The sequence below is a fragment of the Scyliorhinus torazame genome, chromosome 16 (assembly GCF_047496885.1).
Source record: "Scyliorhinus torazame isolate Kashiwa2021f chromosome 16, sScyTor2.1, whole genome shotgun sequence".
NCBI classification, from domain to species: Eukaryota; Metazoa; Chordata; class Chondrichthyes; order Carcharhiniformes; family Scyliorhinidae; genus Scyliorhinus; species Scyliorhinus torazame.
Genome location: NC_092722.1, coordinates 22,005,780 through 22,030,382, shown reverse-complemented (window position 1 = coordinate 22,030,382; position 24,603 = coordinate 22,005,780). Strand labels below are relative to the sequence as shown.

Genomic DNA, 24,603 nt, shown 5'->3' with positions numbered 1-24,603 from the left:
CTTCCTGCTCTCTGCTCAAGGCTGTTGTTCAGGTGAGGGGTTTAGCTCCACGGGTGATCATGAACGCATTGTTCCATATTTTACATATAGGCCTGGTCAGCAAGTGTCCACGTCCACCCCAGGGGAAACAGTACAATGCTCTGGGTGAGCCACAAGTCTGTGCACACAAACCACCAACAGGAGCCGCAGGCAGGCACATGTCTTCAACCACAGTGTTCACCCTGTCCCAGTTCCTTTCGCTCAGCTTGCAGCTTGACTGGGAATAACTCTGCAAGCCGCATGTACCCGCAACACCGATTGCTGAGCGATCTCCTTAAACCCAGCACAATGAGTGAGCAGGACATCAGGCATTTTAACTTTGCTGAATGCCTGAAGCTACCCTCCCAGACGGTGCGCCAGCCAACTCCCCCAGCACATTTACTCCTGTAAGACCTCAGCAACATCTCCAATGTAAGGAGATTTTGTGGAGAGGCAGATTTGTGCCTTTGAAAAAAAGCAATTTGTATTTTTTGTTTTGAAAGACACATGCTCTGTTAAAGGTCTTTCATAAACCAATTATTGTATCTCTTGCAATTTGAAAATGTCACTGATCTGGAATACTCTTCCCCTCGAGGTGTCAAATAAACTCAATAGGCCAGTTTATGCAGACAGTTATAATTTGCAAGTGGAAACACTTGGGTTATTAAAACTAACAGACTTTAACTTGACAGCAGGAGCTGCTTCTGTAATGAAAGAGAACACGGCACAGTCCAACTCAACACGGCACAGTCCAACACAACACGGCACAGTCCAACACAACACGGCACAGTCCAACGCAACACGGCACAGTCCAACGCAACACGGCACAGTCCAACACAACACAGCACAGTCCAACGCAACACGGCACAGTCCAACACAGCACGGCAAAGTCCAACGCAACACGGCACAGTCCAACGCAACACGGCACAGTCCAACGCAACACGGCACAGTCCAACGCAACACGGCACAGTCCAACGCAACACGGCACAGTCCAACGCAACACGGCACAGTCCAACGCAACACGGCACAGTCCAACGCAACCCGGCAAAGTCCAACGCAACACGGCACAGTCCAACGCAACACGGCACAGTCCAACGCAACCCAGCACAGTCCAACACAGCACGGCAAAGTCCAACACAGCACGGCAAAGTCCAACGCAACACGGCACAGTCCAACTCAGCACGGCAAAGTCCAACACAGCACGGCACAGTCCAACACAGCACGGCAAAGTCCAATGCAACCCAGCACAGTCCAACACAGCACGGCAAAGTCCAACGCAACACAGCAAAGTCCAACGCAACCCAGCACAGTCCAACACAACACGGCAAAGTCCAACACAACACGGCAAAGTCCAACACAGCACGGCAAAGTCCAACACAGCACGGCACAGTCCAACACAGCACGGCACAGTCCAACACAGCACGGCACAGTCCAACACAGCACGGCAAAGTCCAACACAGCACGGCACAGTCCAACGCAACACTGCACAGTCCAACGCAACACTGCACAGTCCAACACAGCACCGCGCAGTCCAACACAGCACGGCACAGTCCAACACAGCACGGCAAAGTCCAATGCAACACGGCACAGTCCAACACAGCACGGCAAAGTCCAACACAGCACGGCAAAGTCCAACGCAACACAGCAAAGTCCAACGCAACCCAGCACAGTCCAACACAGCACGGCAAAGTCCAACACAGCACGGCAAAGTCCAACACAACACGGCAAAGTCCAACACAACACGGCAAAGTCCAACACAACACGGCAAAGACCAACACAATCGGCACAGTCCAACACAACCCAGCACAGTCCAACGCAACCCAGCACAGTCCAACACAGCACGGCAAAGTCCAACACAACACGGCAAAGTCCAACACAACACGGCAAAGTCCAACACAACACGGCAAAGTCCAACACAACACGGCAAAGTCCAACACAACACGGCAAAGACCAACACAATCGGCACAGTCCAACACAACACGACAAAGTCCAACACAACACGACACAGTCCAACACAGCACGGCAAAGTCCAACACAGCACGGCAAAGTCCAACACAACACGGCAAAGTCCAACACAACACGGCAAAGTCCAACACAACACGGCAAAGACCAACACAATCGGCACAGTCCAACACAACACGGCAAAGTCCAACACAACACGGCACAGTCCAACACAACACGGCACAGTCCAACACAACACGGCACAGTCCAACGCAACCCAGCACAGTCCAACACAACACGGCACAGTCCAACACAACACGGCACAGTCCAACGCAACCCAGCACAGTCCAACACAACACGGCACAGTCCAACGCAACACGGCACAGTCCAACGCAACCCAGCACAGTCCAACACAGCACGGCACAGTCCAACACAACACGGCACAGTCCAACACAACACGGCACAGTCCAACACAACACGGCACAGTCCAACACAACACGGCACAGTCCAACACAACACGGCACAGTCCAACACAACACAGCACAGTCCAACGCAACACGGCAAAGTCCAACGCAACACGGCACAGTCCAACACAACACGGCACAGTCCAACACAACACAGCACAGTCCAACGCAACACGGCAAAGTCCAACACAACACGGGACAGTCCAACACAACACGGCAAAGTCCAACACAACACGACACAGTCCAACACAACACGGGACAGTCCAACACAACACGGCAAAGTCCAACACAGCACGGCACAGTCCAACACAGCACGGCAAAGTCCAACACAACACGGCACAGTCCAACACAACACGGCACAGTCCAACACAACACGGCACAGTCCAACGCACCACGGCACAGTCCAACGCACCACGGCACAGTCCAACGCAACACGGCACAGTCCAACGCAACACGGCACAGTCCAACACAACACGGCACAGTCCAACACAACACGGCAAAGTCCAACACAGCACGGCACAGTCCAACACAACACGGCAAAGTCCAACACAACACAGCACAGTCCAACACAACACGGCAAAGTCCAACACAACACGGCACAGTCCAACACAACACGGCAAAGTCCAACACAGCACGGCAAAGTCCAACACAACACGGCAAAGTCCAACACAACACGGCACAGTCCAACACAACACGGCACAGTCCAACACAACACGGCACAGTCCAACACAACACGGCACAGTCCAACACAACACGGCACAGTCCAACGCAACACAGCACAGTCCAACGCAACACTGCACAGTCCAACGCAACACGACACAGTCCAACGCAACACGACACAGTCCAACGCAACACGACACAGTCCAACGCAACACGACACAGTCCAACGCAACACGACACAGTCCAACGCAACACGACACAGTCCAACGCAACAAGACACAGTCCAACGCAACACGACACAGTCCAACGCAACACGACACAGTCCAACGCAACACGACACAGACCAACGCAACACAACACAGACCAACGCAACACGACACAGACCAACGCAACACGACACAGTCCAACGCAACACGGCACAGTCCAACGCAACACGGCACAGTCCAACACAACACGGCACAGTCCAACGCAACACGGCACAGTCCAACACAACACGGCAAAGTCCAACGCAACACGGCACAGTCCGTAGGCAGCACGGTAGCATTGTGGATAGCACAATTGCTTCACAGCTCCAGGGTCCCAGGTTCGATTCCGGCTTGGGTCACTGTCTGTGCGGAGTCTGCACATCCTCCCCGTGTGTGCGTAGGTTTCCTCCCACAGTCCAAAGATGTGCAGGTTAGGTGGATTGGCCATGCTAAATTGCCCTCAGTGTCCAAAATTGCCCTTAGTGTTGGGTGGGGTTACTGGGTAATGGGGATAGGGTGGAGGTGTTGACCTTGGGTAGGGTGCTCTTTCCAAGAGCCGGTGCAGACTCGATGGGCTGAATGGCCTCTTTCTGCACTGTAAATTCTATGAAAACAACACGGCACAGTCCAACGCAACACGGCACAGTCCAACGCAACACGGCACAGTCCAACGCAACACGTCACAGTCCGACGCAACACGTCACAGTCCAACGCAACACGTCACAGTCCAACGCAACACGTCACAGTCCAACGCAACACGTCACAGTCCAACGCAACACGACACAGTCCAACGCAACACGACACAGTCCAACGCAACACGGCACAGTCCAACGCAACACGGCACAGTCCAACGCAACACGGCACAGTCCAACGCAACACGGCACAGTCCAACACAACACGACACAGTCCAACACAACACGGCACAGTCCAACGCAACACGACACAGTCCAACGCAACACGACACAGTTCAACGCAACATGGCACAGTCCAACACAACACGGCAGAGTCCAACATAACACCACACGATCCAACACATCACAGCAGAGTCCAACACATCCCGGCACAGTCCAACAGCACAGTGCAACACAGCACAGTGCAACACAGCACAGTCCAACACAAGACAGTAGTCCAAATCAAGATAGCACAGTCCAACACAAGATAGCACAGTCCAACACAAGACAGCACAGTCCAACACAAGACAGCACAGTCCAACACAGGACAGCACAGTCCAACACAGGACAGCACAGTCCAACACAGGACAGCACAGTCCAACACAGGACAGCACAGTAAAATACAGGATAGCATGGACCAACACAACACGGCACAGTCCAATACAACACGGCACAGTCCAATACAACACGGCACAGTCCAACACAGTAAGCACAGTTCAACACAACACAGCACGGTCCAACACAACATGACAACAGTCCAACACAGCATAGCATAGTGCAACACAGCACAGCACTAGGGCCGCACGGTGGCACAGTGGTTAGCACCGCTGCCTCACGGTGCCGAGGTCCCAGGTTCGATCCCGGCTCTGGGTCACTGTCTGTGTGGAGTTTGCACATTCTCCCCGTGTTTGTGTGGGTTTCGCCCCCACAGCCCAAAGATGAGCAGGGTAGGTGGATTGGCCACGCTAAATTGCCCCTTAATTGGAAAAAATGAATTGGGTACTCTAAAATTTAAAAAAAAACACAGCACAGCATTGTCCAACACAACATGGCACAGCCCAACACATTCCAGAAACACACAACATCAATCAGCATAGCACCGTGCAGCCCGACACAGCAAAATGCAATGGGCCAAACCTTCCTGGAACAGGGCACCCGTTCGGAATGTCCTTAGATAAGGCCTTTCCGAAATCCTTCAGTTCAAAAAGGTTTACACTGAAAACTGCTGGAAGTGTGGAGCTGATGACAGTGAGTAAGAGTAATGGGGCCAATAGTCTATCTCCTTAAACAATGAGATTTAAAGATTGAGATAGAGGCGTGAATGGAAAAGGAATGTGAGTAAGATTCAAATCAGATATTGAAGGAGAAAAAAGGAGAGGGATTAGGTATGAAATAAGAGTAGGAAAGGAAATATAAAATTCACAATTTTTAAAATCTCTAACAATAATTGACTAGTTGCAGTAATGGACCTCATCAAGTTAAATTGTTCCCTTTTTGGGTTAGAGATTGACTGACAGTCGATACCAATTACCACATTGTTAAGAAAGCACGTACGCTGTTAATTAAACCCGCTAACTTTCAGTAGCAGGTTTAATGGATATTTAATGTGCAAATCCAGCAAATTCTTTTAAAAAAGGCACCAGGAAGGCTAAGGGTGAGATACTGTCTGTGTGAAGCATGGTAACTGAATCTTTCTCTGCCCGCTCCATCTCTGATGCCCCACAAGTTTATTTCCTTCAAGCGGCCGGCCGATTTCCTTTTGGAATCATTGCCTCCTTCCACTTCCGGGCATCATGAAAACATCACGCGTTTGCTTCCCCAGTGCTGTTGGTGTTTCTCCAACTTTTGTGGCAATAGTTACTTTGCCTGTACAAGGGCTGGCCACTGCCGCAGGTCCCTGCCACACAAAGATGTGACTGTTGAACTTTGCTTGCTGTTGTTTACCCCGGCTTAATTTAAATGGCATCGATTGGATGACATTTGGCTCGTGTTCAATTTCTTTCCAAAATGCCACACAAGTTAGCGATGTTTTACATGCTTCCGCCGAAAGATTTAATGAAGCCCGCAATGCAGCTGCAGGTATTGGAGGGTCATTGCTATTCTGGAACCATAGCCTGATGAAATGTTAAAGGGAAATGTGCTGCACAATGATTAGTGATGTATTCCCATCACGTCACCTGTCTATCTGCGGCAGACTCAATGTTAATGAACAATCTAAGATTCCTCATGTTCAGACCACGAAAGATCGAGCACACATCACCTCCCGGCCACTATGGCAACTCTGGAAGTCGTTATTGGGGGGAGCTCACATCTCCACCTGGAACTTCACATCTTAGTATGACCAAGGTTTTTGATGCTGAAAGCAGTTCAGATGTATTTTTTTGACATTGTAACTGATCAATATGATACCTTATCAGCGCCACCAGCTGCTATAACGCACTGAGGGTGCATCCCAAACTTTGGACAATGTCAAGAACTCGATAATGAACATGAATGCACACACACAACCATGCACACTCACAACCATGCACACTTGCAACTGTGAGCACACGCAACCATGCACACTCACAACCATGCACAAACAGAAATGTGCACACATGGAGCATGCACACTCACAACCATTTACACTCAGAACCATGCACATTCAGAACCATGCACATGCACAACCATGCACATGCAAATCCACACGCGCGCACAACCATGCGCACACATGCTTGCAACTCTGCACACATGCAACCGTGCACACACACCATACCATGCACACATGCAACTGCACACTCACAACCATGCACACTCGCAACCATGTATACACCCAACCAAGCACACTCACAACCATGCACACTCGCAACCATGTATACACCCAACCAAGCACACTCACAACCATGCACAATCACAACCATGGCATACACATGTGCAATTGTGCACACTCACAATCATGCACACACAACCATGTGCACACCACCATATGCAAACTCAAACATGCTCACACAACCATGCACACACACACACACCATCATGCACACTCACAACCATGCCATGCACACATGCAACTGCGCACACTCATAACGTGCGCACTCACAATCATGCACACATGCAACTGTGCATATTCACAACCATGCACACATACCTGCAAACTAAAACTTATAACGTGTTGATGAAAAGCTTCTTTTATACAACAAAAATGTATCATTTCTCACCCCTCAGTGTCAGTGGATCACTCATGTGATGCATGATTTGTACTACTTGAGTTCAACCTGGATTTGGGCCACTAGTGTTCATGATTTATGTAACTATCTCACATTAGAACAGTATCCTCTTCGCATGAACCTTCAAACAGACCTTTCCTGTGTGTTCATAATAATCTAAACAAATAATAAATTTAGAGTACCCAATAATTCTTTTCCAATTAAGGGGCAATTTAGTGTGGCCAATCCACCTACCCTGCACATTGTTTTGGGGTGAGACCCACGTAGACACGGGGAGCAGATCCGGGATTGAACCCGGGACCGTGGCGGCGTGAGGCAGCAGTGCTAACCACTGCGCCACCGTGCTGCCCTGTACAGAATGATAATAATATCTGTATCTGTTTGGTGTCCAATGAACCACTTTTACTCTTTGACCTATTGAGTCATAGTCACTATTGCAGTTAGGAAAACACCAATGAACACACAAACTCAGAACATGCAAGCTTGAAAGGCTTCACTGAAAATGTCACTCGTACTAGAATGCAATGTTTAAAAATTATGTCATTTAAAACAGAAGATTTCTATGCCTAAATTAGAAGTCATAACTGAGTTTCGGCAAAGATGTCCCAACCATTCTGCCTCGAGGGAGGCCATTCAGCCGACCTTACCTGTGACCACTAGGCCTAGGCACCAAGTGACAGTGGAAATACGGACACTGGGGACGGAAGATACTTCATAGAATCATAGAATTTACACTGCAGAAGGAGGCCATTCAGCCCATCGAGCTTGCACCGGCCCTTGGAAAGGGCACCCTACCTAAGCCCAGACCTCCACCCTATCCCCACACCACCACCCTATCCCCGTAACCCCACCTAACCCAACCTTTTGGACACTAAGGGCAATTTAGCATGACCAATCCACCTAACCTGCACATTTTTGGAGTGTGGGAGGAAACCGGAGCACCCGGAGGAAACCCACACAGACACGGGGAGAACGTGCAGACTCCGCACAGACAGTGAGCCAAGCCGGGAATCGAACCTGGGACTCTGGAGCTGTGAAGCAACAGTGCTATCCACAATGCTACCGTGCCGCCCACATGTAATGGGGTCGTTGGGCCACTCGGACACAACATTACTGCTGCAAGCATGGACCAATCAGAATGGGCACTGCTGACGGGAAGATAACAGAAACCCTCAAACAGGCCAGTTTTGGTTTCAAAGCTGAGGACGGTCCATGCTGGGGAATGGACGGTGTTCCACTCTAGTTCTGGAATAACGATCACTCTCAGGGTTAGGGACTTCATCGCAGAATCCTCCCCCCCCCGCCCCTCCCCGCAATTTGTGTGTGGTTTTGGTGTTGGAAAAATGACGGTCACGTCCCCCTACATTACAATGGTAACTTGCACTCCATTGACTGGAAAGCCCTTTGGGACGTCCTGAATGTGTGAATAGGTGCTTCCTTTCTCCTTTAATCTGAAGGGGGAATCTGATTCGATGCATCATTGTTGCACAGGACCAGTTAGCGATTTTGCTTGTTACCAATGACAATGCTGTGGGGGGGGATCTAACCCATCCCATTCAGGGCCGTATAATGAGTTGGCACGAAATGGACAATGAAAAATCCTTCCACGTCCCCGGCCAATTCGCTGTCCCGTTGACTTCAATTGAAAAGGGAAATTGGAAAAGAGGCTGTGAGCTCCGCATTGATTGCTACCGCCCAAGGCCGATTTACACCACAGTTTACGGGGAAGGCAGAAAGACTTGCATGCTGGGGTGGGGGCGTTGTCCGATGAACAGAAATGGGCCCGTAGGTCACGGCGTTCAGGAGAACGAGAGGTGACCTTGTTGAAGCATAAAATTCTTGAAGGGGTCGACAGACATTTTCTTCTGCTTGGAGAGTCCAGAACTAGGGAACTGGAGACTCAGGATGAGGGTATGAGCCATTTAGAACTGAGGTGAGGAGACATTTCTTTACCCAGGGTTGTGAAACTTAGGAGTTCTCTCTCACGGAGAGCCGTTAATATTCAGCCGATGGGGGTAGTCAAAGCTGAGGTGGGTAGATTCCAAAGGGAATCAAGGAATTGGGCAGGCAAGTAGAGTTGAGGTAGAAGATTAGTGCCATGGTTAGACTGAACGATGGTGCTGGCTCAAGGGGCTGAAAGGCCTACTCTTGCTCCTATTTCCTATGTGCTTATGTTCGTATGTATAGAGTTGGTTTAGCTCAGGTGGCTGGATGGCTGGTTCGTGATGCAGAGCAATGGGATTCAATTCCTGTATCAGCTGAGATTATTCATGAAGGCCCTGCCTTCCTGGCCTTGCCCCTCACCTGGGGTGTGGTGATCCTCAGGTTAAATCCCTTTAAAGTATGTAACAGCCTCTGGGGCAGTTTACATTTACGTCTCATCTATGGTGCTATTCATGAGGGGCTGGTTTAGCACAGTGGGCTAAATAGCTGACTTGCAATGCAGGACAATGCCAGCAGCGCGGGTTCAATTCCCGTACCGGCCTCCCCGAACCGGCGCCGGAATGTGGCGACTAGGGGCTTTTCACGGTAACTTCACTGAAGCCTACGTGTGACAATAACCGATTATTATTATTATGACCTCAGAAAATCCCAAAGCATTTTAGAGCCAATGAAGATCTTTTTTGACGCACAGGCACCGTTGAAATGTCGGAAATGCGGCAGCTAATTTGCACACTGCAACATGAACATGGCCAGAAACTCTGTTTTCGTGACGTCGGTTGAGGGACAGGTCTCACGCAGGAATTCCCTTGCTCTGAATCTTTTGCAATTGTTTGAGAGCTCAGTTATAGAATCTCAATTATAACATCCCGTCCAGAAAACAGCACTCTTAACAGTGCAACATGCCCCCTGTAATGCATTGCGAGTGTCGGCCTGGATTTTGGGCTCACCTTCAGGCCTGTTCCTTAGGTACAGGTGTGCTAAAGGCAATCCCAGCTCCTGCCAACGCCCCCCTCCCCCCATCAGCTTGGCCCAAGATTGAGACATCTTTGTACAACTCCTGCTAGAAAGTAAGTGCTCGTCAGCCAATTAAATGACAGGTTCAATGAAGCAAGAGGGAGAAATCTAAAGAGAAGCAGAACTTTACCTTTGTGTTGCTCTCCAAGTCAGTTGTCCACTGCAAGTGGCAGCAAGGGCAGAACATTACAAACTGTTAAACGCATTAGGAAGCAAAAGACAAGAAAGGAAGCACATCAAGGAATTCAGACAAGTCGCACTCAGAACTCAAGAGGCACCAGGTAAAAGGTCAGATTCTCACAGTTCTTCCTTCAACCTAAAACAGCAACGTCGGGGCAACTTTAACCCGACCTGGCCATCAGAGAACTGATGGGATTGGGTGAGAGCTACCCATTCAGAAAATCTTGAAGCTTAAACACCCGACTTTGCCCCAGCCCCTTCAGCTGGATTGAAGAGGGGTTAAAAATCGCTTCTGGGATGGTGAGGGCAAGTGGGGGGTGGGGGGATCATCAACATTTAACTGGCACTTCTCTGGCTTTGGGACAATTGCCCACTCCCAGATATACCAGGGCCTGATTACAGAGGGCAGCTGATGCCATGGACATGGGGTTTAGACACCTGAATGATTAAGGCCTGCACAGTCCCAGACTCAGGAGAAAACTGGAGAAGAATAGGAACGTTCTCGGCCAAAGTCAACAGAAGTGAATTCCATAGCCTCACAGCTCTACCGGTGTGAAGATGTTTCTCTTCCCTCTGTTTTACGTTTCTCACCTTTCCCCTGGATGTCTATGGCCCCTCGCTCTTGGCTCTTCAACTGGACAATGTGCTTGCGTCTAGCCTGCCCCCCACCCTTTCAGAATTGTTGATGGGATGAATGTCTGGTTAGGATTGGGTGAATTCATGTGGTCAGGGTTGCACCGCATCACAGGCACAATGGCACTACACTCTGCCAAGGCCACCCTGGCTAACATACCAGCCCCGAGTGACATTAACTATGTCAGCAGAGATCAAATCTTGCGGGTCGGTGCAGTATAATTCTCGTTGTCAATCAAATTACCAGGCAGTGCATTGCTTTTCCACTTTGGAGGCATTAGGAGATCAAGGTTCCTGGCTCCAAAGAAAGGCTCAGGCAGAATGTAAAATGGGATACTATGACTGTTCAAGATGGTTGGAAGGAGACCGTTTAGATCTCTGCCCTCCAAAACCTGAGGAAATCTAAATTCATACAGCCACCAAAAAATGGGTACCACATTTGGTTGCTTTGAACCAATTGAAGACAACCTTTAAGAGGAAAGAAAGGATCCTTTGAAATGCTAGGCAGGCACATGAGAAACTAGAAAATAAACAGTTCTAACTTTGCATTTCACTTCCGGTGAAGGTTTTCTCAAGCGATAACAGATGGCAAAATCTATATGGTGTTCTGGCCGGGTAAGAGGGTTCAGGATGATGTTGGCCAGAGCAACAGGACGATCTACAAAGCAAATGATGGGTCAACAAAAAGGTCCTTTCAGGTCTTACCCGTGGAAAAGATTGGAGACTTGCTTCGGATTTCCTCCATCTTTTGTACAAACAAAGAGTTCATTTCACGTTGAAGGGTGCCTGGACACTTCTGAGGGTTCTGCGCCAAGTGATAGGCCTGCTCCAGACCACTCAGGTTCTCGAGGCTTTGAGACTCGGGTGAGTCACAGCCCTTGCCGGTCACCTCCAATTGGTCGGCCTCTCCACTGCTGCAACCGACACCGTGGACAATCTGGCATCGCCACCTCTGCTTGGGTTGGCATTGCACCGCGGGAATCAACCGTTCGTTCTCGGAGGAACCGCGCTGACGTGCCCGCTTGGCCGCTGCCAGGGAATCTGGCTGGTGGACACGCTCCTTCCACTTGCGTTCTAGATCTGGGCTCTCCCTAGAACCAATGACGCATTTCATGCAATTGGTGGCCATGCCAATCCTACCGCAGCCATTTATGGCACACCTGGTAAACACGCCTTGCCTCTGCTCCTCAGGCTCCAGTATGCGTACTCGGTGAGCCCGCCTTAGAGGCTCGCTAAACACCACACCCGCAGTCGCACGTGGCTTCTGACCTTCCCCCGACCCCTGGCTCGTCCCCTTACCTTTAAAGGCCTCTGTCTGCACTCCCCCATCGGTGCCAGCCCTTCCAGCACCTTCCGGAGCAGTCTCAGCACATTCAGCGTCCTGATTGAACCGAGGCTGGGACGTGTCGTCAGACTCACTCGCTCCCTCTGAACTGCAGTCTTTGGTATCGAGAAAGATTTGAGGAAAGCCCTTTTTGCTCTTCTGTTGCCCTTTGGTGGGGGCACTGGCAGTCCTGCGGAGGATCTGACTGCTAAAAGAGTGCTTGCGAGTGCGCAGTACAGCAGCATGACTGTCGAGCGAAGCTTGCTTTGGATTTCTGTGGAAAAGGCCCTTTAGTCCCATGACTTGCTTGATCTGTGGGAAAGACAAACAAAAACACAAAAAGAAACCTGATTTTAAGAATCAATCTTAACCTCACGGCGACCCCCAACATGTAACATCGGGCCATTTTGAATCGGGGGTCTGATGAATCACGGAATCGTAAAGCACCTAACGAGGCCATTCAGCCTGCCATGACTGCGCCAGCTCTTTGGAAGAGTTATCACTGTGGTCCCACTTCCCCATCACTTCCCCCATAGCCCGATGAACATTTTCCCCCTTTTCTGAGCATTTTGAAAGTTACTCTGAAATCTGCCCAGAGTACTGCAGATCACCACTCACCGTTTAAACACGCTATCGTCACGTCGCCCCCTTGGTGGGTTTGCCAGTGACCTTAAATCTGTCTCCTCTGGTTACCAACCGCTCTGCTACTATAACGTTTCTCTTGATCTAATCTGCCAAGACCCTGCATTATTTTGAAACCCCCCCCCAATTAAATCTCCCCTAACTGCCCCTAACGCAAGTTGCTGTATTCTTCAATAATTCATATTGGGCTCAGTCCATTGGATCAGATTGTCAGGGGGAATATTTCAAGAAGTAGCAGTAGCAAGGTGTCGGTGTGTGTCAGTCCATGGTAGGGCGAGAGGCGTTACTATCACTGATTAGCCCTGGCCACCAGTGTCAGTGGATCCTCCCTGTGCATTACTGCATCCCACTGGCTCACAATGACTAACATAGCATCAATGTTATAGCATCAATAACATCCAAATAGTACATCGGTGCTATCAGTAAGACATCACTGGGCGCTGGTGCAGAAAAGGAGCTGCTCTACATTCTGTCTGGCTGGGATTCATAAAACCAGGTGCCCCATAAATATATTAATCTGTCGATGACAGCAACATAGCCTCGAACTGATTAAAGACCCTCAATAGGGCAGCACGGTGGCGCAGTGGTTATCCCTGCTGTCTCACGGCGCCGAGGTCCCAGGTTCGATCCCGGCTCTGGGTCACTGTCCGTGTGGAGTTTGCACATTCTCCCCGTGTTTGCGTGGGTTTCGCCCCCCCACAACCCAAAAGATGTGCAGGGTAGGTGGATTGGCCACGCTAAATTGCCTCTTGGAAAAAATTGGGTACTCTAAATTTATATTAAAAAAATAAAGACCCTCAATAACTAGATGCTGCTTTTTCCCCCCCCACATCCAGATTCGATTGGACTGAAGCGTAGGTTTGTATAATACCGAAGGAGACCCTTCGGGCCATTATAGTTGTGCTAGCTCATGGAAAAGGCTGAGGGGCGGTTTCACTGGTGCTGACAGCTTCAAGGTAGTTCAGGTGGGGCAGAAATCCCGCCCGGCTGGGGATTGTGTGTGGTTCAGTGTTGCTCAATGCAGTGAGTACATTAATCACTCAGCCAGCATTCTTACACCGTCAGACACAAATGATGGTGGAGATTTCTTGAACCAAAGCCCAAACTGGGAATGGTTACAATCAGTACACCAGGTATAAACAGCAGAATAAATAAAATGAGTCAAAAAAATGAATAACAATTTTCTGTTGAATATTTAACAGGCTCTGTGTACACATCCTGTCTGGTTCAACAGACAAATTGAGGGTAATTTCGACGATGTGCAATGGTGTGGAACAGGTGACAGTGAGTCAGCAGCTTGTTTTACATATCACACAATATTCATATCACTGACTTCAAAGTGTGGGTGAGGTTTAAGGAGCTTCATTACTGCCTGGTTTACACCACTGTGCTGAATCAAACCGTACCCCGATGAACGTTGGACAAAACACGTACCCACACACACACACAGCACAAACACTCTCACACTCACAGCACAACACACACTCACACACATACACACGCACATATACATTCTCTCACACTCACAGCACACACATGCACACTCACAGCACAAACACACAAACACACTTTCTCACACATCCACTCACAGCACACACACTTTCTCACACGCACAGCACACACACACACTTTCTCACACTCACAGCATGCACATACACTCTCACACTCACAGAACACACATACTCTCACACTCACAGTCCGCACATACACACACAGCACACACATACACTCTCACACTCACAGCACGTACACACATACACACAGCACACATACTCTCACACTCATAGCACACATACACACACTCACAGCACATCTATACTCTCACACTCAGTGCACACATTCACACACACTAAAAGCACACATATCCACACATCACACACATACACTCACATTCACAGTCCACACAGCACACGCATACTCTCACACTCACAGCACACACACACTCATAGCACACACATACACACAGCACACACACACAGTCACAGCACACGCACACTCACAACACATACACTCTCTCATATTCACAGCACACACACGCACTCTCACATACACAGCACACATACTCTCTCACACACACAGCACACATCCAGCATCAACACACACACAAACACAGCATATACACACACACCATACACACATCATATGCGCATACTAAATTCAGACCCATAAACAGTTGCATATACATAAAGATACACAAACATACACCAATGCATAAATACACTCAGATATACCGGTGATGGGCAGCCCGATGGTGCAGTGGTCACGGTGCTGATGACCCTGGTTCGATCCTGGCCCCGGGTCAGTGTCTGTGTGGAGTTTGCAGATTCTCCCAGTGTCTGCGTGGGTCTCATCCCACAACCCAAAGATATGCAGATTGGGCCGTGCTAAATTGCCCCGTAATTGGAATTTAAAAAAAAAAAAGTTCCACCTGGTGTGCATTAATGCTGTAGTTCATTTAGCAGTTGTTAGCAGTGTTGGCAGCAGGGTTTCGGTAAAGGTAGCAGTGGGTGTAGGATATGTTTTGCCCACTCATACTGTGAAGACGCACAGCACTACAATTACAGAGTCTGTCAACCTGGCTTGTGTCAAGAAAGAACATTTTGCACTGTGTCACATCACGGCGGAGGTGACGTGAAATGAAAATCGCTTATTGTCACAAGTAGGCTTCAAATGAAGTTACTGTGAAAAGCCGCTAGTCGCCACATTCCGGCGCCTGTTCGGGGAGGCTGGTACGGGAATTGAACCGCGCTGCTGGCCTGCCTTGGTCTGCTTTCAAAGCCAGTGATTTAGCCCAGTGTGCTAACCACTTGGGCTACAGGTCTGACACGGCTGGGAACAGTTTGAGTGGTAGTGGACCCAGACCCTCACCTGAGGATGTGTTATGGAACATTGGAATATTTTGGCTTTAGTGAATGTTTCGTCATGGGAGTAACGACACTGTTGGAGAGCCTGTGATGAAGTCGAAGATGGAGTTCTTCGAGAAAGCAGGAGTCCATCCCATTGACTGCTCAGATGCCAAGGTACAAATGAGGCATAAATGAAGCACGGGAAAACATAGACGGATCCATGATACAGTTGGGGCGGCACGGTGGCGCAGCGGTTAGCACTGCTGCCTCACGGCGCTGAGGACCCAGGTTCGATCCCGGCTCTGGGTACTGTCCGTGTTAAGTTTGCACATTCTCCCCGTGTTTGCGTGGGTCTCACCCCCACAACCTAAAGATGTGCAGGGTAGGTGACTTGGCCATGATAAATTGCCCCTTAATTGGAAAAAAAACATTTAGAAAAATAGATTTATGGCAGAGTAGGAGGCCATTCAGCCCATCGAGAGTTGGTTATTTTGGGAACAATTGCTTATTGTTTCATGGGTAATTCTAATATTTTAATAAATACACTGTCACAAAGTCAGAATTTACTCCTTTGTATAACAAAGAGGCTGGTGTCAAGGACTTGGGCTAAAGGAAATATGAATAAAAGCATTACTGAAATCTCCAAGGAAAGGATACGAAGGAAGAAAAGGAATGGGTGCACGATAGGAGATAGAACCAAGTATTAAAGACATTCTCAGCAGGTCTGGCAGCATTATAGGCGGCGAGATAGCACAGTGGTTAGCACTGCTGCCTCACTGCACCAGGGACCCAGGTTCAATTCCGGCCTTGGGTGTCTGTGTGGAGTTTGCATGTTCTCCCCGTGTCTGCGTGGGTTTCCTCCGGGTGCTCCGGTTTCCTCCCACAGTCCAAAGATGTGCAGGTTAGGTAGATTAGCCATGCTAAATTGCCCCTTTGTGTCCAAAGATGTGCAGGTTAGGTGGGGTTACTGGGATTGGGCGGAGAAGTGGGCCTAGGTCCGGTGCTCTTTATGAGGATCGGGGCAGATCCGATGGGCCGAATGGCCTGCATCTGCACTGTTGGGATTCTAGGGATATAAATGGACTCAAAACTTTAAACTCTATTTCGCTCTTCACCAATGCTGCCAGACCTGCTGAGTTTATCTAGCATTTTCCGTTTACATTTCATATTTATAGCAGAATGTTGCTTTTATTAAAGGCATTCTGTCTGACTGACAGCCAAATTCTTACTCCTGTTGGCTTCTGCTTGACATTAAGATTATCTTAGCTGAGCTTTGTAAAAATTTCTGTCAGCTGCACATCATTCCTCTTGTTCGGCCAGTTCCTCCGGACTCTCTGAGGCACATTCTACCACAACGTGGAGACTGCTTTCAGACCTCTGCGAGCTCCACTCGAGACACAATGGCAATTCCAATGTAGCAAAGTGTCCAAGGCACTTCAGAGGAACATTAGCAAACGAATATGACATTGCACCATAGAGGAAGGCAGGTTGGTAGGAGGTAGGTTTCATAGCGCATCTTAGAGCAGTAGATAGAGTTGGAGAGAGCCATGGGCCCAGGCAGCTGAAGACATGGCTGCCAATGCTGACCCAATGAAAACTGGGGAGGCGCAGGAAGCTAAATTGGAGGAGCGCTGATATCCTGGAGGATTGTGGGGCTGGAATACGAGGCGGCACGGTGGCACAGTGGTTAGCACTGCTGCTTCACAACGTCAGGGACCTGGGTTCAATTCCAGCCTTGGGCGACTGCCTGTGTGGAGTTTGCACGTTCTCCCTGTGTCTGCGTGGGCGCTCCGGTATCCTCCCACCGTCTAAAGATGTGCAGGCTGGGTAGGGTTGCGGGAGTGGGGCCGGGAAATGGGCCTGGGTGGGGTGCTCTTTCGGAGGGTCTCTGCGGACTTGATGGGCCAAATGGCCTCCTTTTGCACACTCAAGTTTATGGAGAGCGGAAGCTGGGATGTCAGCCAGGAGGAGGTTTGAATAGTTGAGTCGAGAGGTAACAAGGGCCTCGATAAGGGTTCAGGCAGTGTGGTTTCTGCTGCCAGGTTTTCTCAATCTCCAGGTTTTCCTTTAGGAGAAACATTTAAGTGTAGTTCGGTGTTTTATCCACGTATCCTGGACTGGGGCGAGGGACCCAGTCTTTGATCAATGTGCAGGAGCAGGCCACTCGGCCCAACCAGTCAATGTCAGCACTTATCATCCAGACAAGTCAGATCGGTCCATCAAATGTCAGGTCCTTTAGATTCTGCACCAGCTTTGACTGAGGCATCCCATTTCCAAGTTCCCCCGCCAATCAGGGAGGGGTGAGTGGAATCACACGCCAAATCTGTCAAAGGGAGGGTTTCTAATTAAAGGCATCAAGGTATGGGCTGCAGTGGCTCACCTGTGCACTGATCCATTGGGACGTTAGCAACCACAGGAATGGGGAGGAAACTGGCGAAGGTTGCTCCCTGGGTGCCTCACTCTTATCCAGCGCCCCTGTTGCAGGATCTGAGGTACAGCCTCAGAGCGAGGTGACCTTTCCCAAGGACGGACAGGAGAGGACCAGCCCTCCAACCAAATAGGAGTGTCACAGAGCTTTACAGCACAAAAGGAGGCCCTCCAGCCCATCCTGTCTGCACCGGCCATCAAGCACACAAGTGGATGGAAAGGATCGAGTAAATCAGCGGAAGAGTGGACCCCTCCCTGACCTAGAAACAGTGCAAGAGGATCCAGGAAAACTGGAAAGGGGAGTGGCATAATTTCAGGCACCAAATTCCACATACTGACTCTCCCAGCATTCCCCTGCATAGCACTCCTTAAAACAACACGCCTTGTAGCTGCACTCTTTACTCCGTCCGGGTATCTCTGTCTGCCCAGCCAACACTCACACTAACACTCGTCCTATTGCCCTCTCACACCCATGCCTCACAGTCATCTTCCATAAATGTTGTCCTTCCGGCAATGCACACAAGCCATTTGGAATCACCCATAATTCCCTGCTTTTACTCCTTGCGGGAGAAATGAGCAGACAAGCTCAGGAAGAGACAGAGAACTGGCAGTGGGGCTGAAAGTGGGGGCACCTTAATGACCGTTGGCAATGTTTACCCACCTGGCCCGCTGGGAGGGGTTCCTGTTTCAGGAGGCTGCAGATGTCAGCAACCACCTGCCGTGAAAGCCTCCCAAGGCATTATCGAGAGAGCTGATTCGCTGCCTGTAGACCTGGGCTGGAATCTCTCGCCTCCTTGGGGCCGGATCCCTGTGCCCATCCCCTCTGCTCTGTTGCACGGCACAAGGCCGAGCAGAAGGCAGCCGGTGCTGGTATTGATCCAGTTGCTGCGGTTGCTGTTTCTGCTCCTCCTGTCCTTCATCAAGGTAGAGGTGCAAGGTAGAGATATCTCAGCTGCTCCCAAATCATGGTGGAGACAGGCAGCTGGCATGCGGATTGAAGGTGAGTAACCAGACGAGTGAAGTGACTTCCAAGCAGTCGGCACTCAGCTGCCAAGTACTGACCGGACTCTCGGAGGAGGAGAGCTGTGAACAGTAGCTGCCTTTCACCTGGCCATGTCTGCAGCTCTTCAGCTTCACCGATAAAAGGCTTCCCTGCCTGTCAGTTTCATCGAAGAAGCATTCCCCTCCTAGCTGTACACTCACCTGGGGTGACCCTGGCAAGTTGCTCACAGGTCAGGAAATAAGCCCGCTGGCCATTAAAGCCAGGGCCCAAGGTTAAAACATAGCCTGGTAGCTATTTGTATTTGTAAATGATTTACCTACAGCAACATGGGGCGGCCGGGGGGGGGGGGGTGCTCTGGGTCACTGTCCGTGTGGAGTTTGGACATTCTCCCCGTGCTTGCGTGGGTCTCACCCCACAAACCAAAGCTGTGCAGGCGAGGTGGATTGGCCACGCTAAATTGACCTTTAATTGTAAAAAAATGAATTGGGTACTCCTAAATTTATTTTTTAAAATACTTTCAAACGCACATCATCCCAGAACCTGCATGGTTCCAATGATTAAACTGCCCATTTTTGAAGTATTTCTCTTTATTCCTTCATACCAGGCAACCTCTCAGTGAACCTGGAATCCACCGTCCCGGAATCTCAACTTATCAGGAGGGAGCTCGATATTACACACCTTTATTCTAACTGAGGTAGTTCCGGGTTTTGTGTAGGTTCCTCATTTCCTCGTAGCTTTTTACATTCTATTAATTTTGTGTTGAAAATAGCTTTGAGTTAAAACTCCGAATTTCTGGCTCACCAGTGCGTGGGATGGGAGGCAAGATGGGAAGTCCAAATCCCAGAGTTTCAGGGTCAACTCACCAGAAGAGTTTCAGGCCTGCAAATCGTGGGCTTCAAGAATTACTTGCCCTCAAACTCCAGGTAATATTTAGAGAGGAGAAAATGATTTATCGGTGATAAACCGTGTTATTTTACAAACAGTCAAACATGATTGATAAGCCAAATCAAGCTCTCTTGATGCCCGTGTGGTCAAATAAAGTTCGCCGATAATTTGTTGGCTCATAGAAATACGGAGAGGTCGACAGCACGGAAACAGCCCTTTCAGTCCAACTCGTCCAGCTCCACCTGAGACCCCCTCGCATCTTCAACTCACCTTATCAGCATATCGTTCCACTCTTTGATGTGTCTATCCAGCTCCCCTTAAAGGTGTCAATGCCATTTGCCTGAGTGAGCCCATGAAGCAAGTGCTACACTCTCACCGCTTCCTGAAGTTTTTATTGGATCCATTGGTGTCTATCTTATATATTTATGACCCCTAGTTTAGGACTGGGCCACCACACCTCAGGCGAGGGACAAGGTTGAATAACCTCAGCCAGTACGGGAATTGAACCCACGCTGCTGGCCTCGCTCTGCACCACGAACCAGCTGCCCAGTCAACTGAGCTAAACCGGCCTGACTTCTCAATGGGCCCACAAGAATGAACTGCAGAACAAACATCTCCTTTACCCAAAGCTCTGCCAGCACAGAGCGTAAAAGTCCCAAAGGATGGCAGGACCTGGGATGGCAGGACTTTGGGTGGCAGGACCTGGGATGGCAGGACCTTGGATGGCAGGACCTGGGATGGCAGGACCTTGGATGGCAGGACCTGGGATGGCAGGACTTTGGGTGGCAGGACCTGGGATGGCAGGACCTTGGATGGCAGGACCTGGGATGGCATGTGATCACTCACAACTCAAACTCCTAACCTCAGCCATGTTGCTGCAGGAGGGTACCGTGTACGTGTCACATACCTTCCTAGCAGGTAAGTGATGGGCAGCACAGGTTGGCTTAAGAAAGAAAAGAAAGCGTGCCTTGAGTCCAGGAGGCTAGGGGTTGACCTGACTGAGATGTTCACAATGATAAAATGACTCACTAGGGTGCAAGGGGCTGTAGAGGCTCGGGGACAATTGGAGCTTTCAAAAATGAGATGGATATATCTTTATGAGTTAAAGATACGTGGGGCAAAGGTGGGTAAATAAAGTTGGAGTGTAGATACGCCACAATCTAATTAGCTGACTGAATAGGCTGCAGGGCCTCCTCCAGTTCTCGATGTTCCTCAAAGATTACTGGAGTCTGACCCTTCGACCAGTCCTTCCAACTACTCTGGGGGAAAAAGTGAAATAAAAGACAACGGGCGGGATATTCCGGCCATTCGCGCCATCGGGATCTTCTGATTCCGCCAACGGCGAACCTCCACCGCGGCGCCCCCGGCAAAGGAGAGCGCAAACAATGGGAAACCCCACCGCAGCAGCAGCACAGGAAGATCCCACAGCCAGCCAGGGGCAGGCCACCCCCCGCCACCAAACGCTCTGCGGACAGGGTGGGGGTGGAAATACTGCCTAACATCCGGTGGTGGGAGAATCAGAACCGTTCTGATGAAAGGTCATCGGTCTGAAACGTTAACTCGGCTTTTCTCTCCACACTTGCCGCCTGACCTGCTGAGCATATCCAGCGTTTTCTGTTTCTATTTCGGGTTTCTTGCACCTGGAATTCTTTTTGCCTTTTTGCTGTAGAGAGGGACGTCCAGTGATGCTGGCCACTCCCGCAAGCTAACCATCAGACCCATCATACCATTCCCCTGCGAACGGTGCAGGCAAGAGGTAGCTCCACCGTTTTCTCCCTCGCCTACTCTTCCCGCAACTCCATTGTTACTTTGCCTTTGGACAGATCCCCCATTCCTTCAGAAAAAAATGCAAGGGCAGTAGGCATGAAATTCTTGTTAAAGAGAAGGGGTTTGGTGCTGGGAGGAGGTTAGGAGGCGGGGGGGGGGGGGGGGGGGGGGGGGGCGGGGGGGGGGGGGGTTGGGGGGTTGGGTGGGGGGGGAGAATGGTATCTTTAGGATTAAGAAACAATGCATCGCCCTTTGAGGGCATATGGTTAGTTACTGGTGAAAGATGTTTGGTGGAAGTGGGTGTGCAGCCAGTATGAATTCTGGTGGCAATCCGATTGATATTAGTCCAAAAGAATGTGTGGTAGCACCTTTGGCTTTGCCAAATAAAACCATGCTGTAATGAGATACTAAAATGCACGGATTCTTGAATCAAAGGGCAGTGATTCAAGAGCCGGAGGTTTATGTTTCTTTTTTTTTTAAACTGGCAGATCCAGGGGCTGCGGCCTAGGCTTTTAAAATAAGTTTCCCAAAGGTTTGAGCCATTCAATTTTCTGTGCATTTGTCCAATATTTAATCCATGACTTCCACTTCAGGGGCTAAGCAATTAAAAACCTGGGTTCAGACCGGTCACATTGCTTACTGGTCTCTAACGCCACTCTGTACCGTAGGCCGGAGCAAGGGGGGTCCATAACAAGCCAAATGGTCAATGTAGGTGCACCCAATCTTCGAAGGAGGTATTGGGAGGGAGGTCAGGGGAAATACTACTTCTCTGTCCACCATTGTCCAGTAAAACATCTCTTCCCTAATAGCTCAGTCACAAGTAAAGAGTGCAGCCCGATGATGTCAGTAAAGGTAAACATTCCTGTAATGGTTAGTGGAGTGTCGGCGTGCCCAAGGACATGATCTGGTCACCATGCCAACTGCAGAAACACAAAAACCCCAAAGAAAGGTCACCTGAAACATGGAAAGAACTGATCGGTTTTTTGGGGGGGGGGGGGGGGGAGTGGGAGAAATCAGCCAACTTCTGTCCAAGTGTGACTGGGGATTGTGCCTTACAGTGACAAACATGCTTAATGCTCAGTACAGTTAACAGTCTTGAGTCACGCGTAACCTGTTGTCACCCGCATGCTACTTTCGCCAAGGGGAAAAGGTTCCATATAAATCTGCACTAATTAAGCATATTTTAGGATCTCCGAGTGATCAAAAAAACACTGCCGGACATTGATAGCTGATCTAAGCTTCTCCTAAGTGTCAATCATCTTTTGGCTTATACTTCACTCCAGCCTTCGAAGTTCATGGTATCAATGCCACGCTCGACTTTCATAACACCTGTCATGGTGGGTGAAGACGCCTAGATTGTGTCAGGTTTGACTTTACCACTCAAACAGAACCACAAAAACCCCAAGTATTGGATTGGACAGTTCAGAACCGTTGCTAGGTTAAAGAAAGCTAAATCGAATCTTTAGCCGATGTAACGATAGCCCAGGCACTGTAAGGAGATTTTAAAGATCAGGAGTTCACCCATCTATGGTTGGACCTTGAAGTTGCCTTTCCCAGAGTCAGCCCTTAACGCCAGGTTGGTCAATTGTTTTAGCTCTTGCACCCTGGATCTGTCAGTGCATTCTCCGTTTGTGATTGTGAAACATGTACACAGTACATATCAAACTAAAATTCCTGCATCTGCAAGTCAGAGGGTTAGTGAAGTTAAGATGGACGAACATAAAGAGACTGGGCAACATTCAAATCCATATATGAACTGAAAGGAGTGCGTCAAAGCAAATCAGGAACATTGATGCTCATGATGACACTAGCAGAGAAACATGCAGCTTTGTGATTGGTCTCACTACACCTTTCCTGAGTCAGGACAGGTACCTTCAGGGCTCCTAAAAACTCTGAGCGTGTGAAAGTGGAGGTTTAACTGAGAGAGTTGCACTGTAAATCACAAACAGACAAAGTGAAAGTTGGTAAGAAAACAGATCTTGCATACAGGACATTAACATTGCTACTATAGCACTCGCAAGCAATCTGACAAGACATACAGAGAATACACTTTAAAACATCTCTGCATCACCAGGGACAAACTACAGTGTTCCACCATATCACTGGCTGGCACCATTGATTACGCATACTGTTTACACCCCAGAAAAGGTAGGAGGATTGGAAATCTGCCCTCTATTGATATCAATAACGGCATTAGTACCATGTGTATAGGGACTAACAGCAGCACTAATAATGGCTCACGCCAGTACTGAACCTGCACAACACTGGCACATTCAGGTGGAATAACACTTGTACTAGGAACAGTATTGTAATTTCGAGATACTGATACTGAAATTGGAGTTAGTGGCTACTTACCAGCAGTGAAACCAATTGCCAGTATACCGCGTTACTGGGGATAATGGCTACTGCGCTGAATCTGGGCCTGCATTTATACTAAGAACCATGGCGGTAGATAGGTACAGGTGAAAAGGGCTTGTCCTATACGGCCCCTTAACACGTCCCTCAGAAATGTCTTTAAGTGATCAATGGCTTTGAGTTATTTTACAGCACAATCACTTTTATTATGTCGGCAAGCGAGGCAGCCATTTCGGACAGAGCATAAACTGACAAAAAGCGATGAAATGAATAGCCAGTTAACCCGCATCCAGTGGGGATGGGGGTAATGTTGGCCAGCACACAAGGAGAGCTTCCCAATGTTTTCCGAAATCCTGGAGTCTTTGGCTCTCACCTAAG

General features: G+C 49.4%; 1 protein-coding gene across 2 annotated transcripts in view; it reads right to left on the bottom strand.

The window, feature by feature from the left end:
• Window positions 1-24,603, bottom strand: part of plch2a (phospholipase C, eta 2a) — a 268,571-nt gene that overhangs the window by 6,985 nt on the left and 236,983 nt on the right. For both annotated transcript variants that reach the window (XM_072478060.1, XM_072478059.1), the window contains one exon: window positions 12,276-12,612. In XM_072478060.1, coding sequence (XP_072334161.1) covers window positions 12,276-12,612 — 337 coding nt within the window. The remainder of the gene's footprint in view (window positions 1-12,275; window positions 12,613-24,603) is intronic.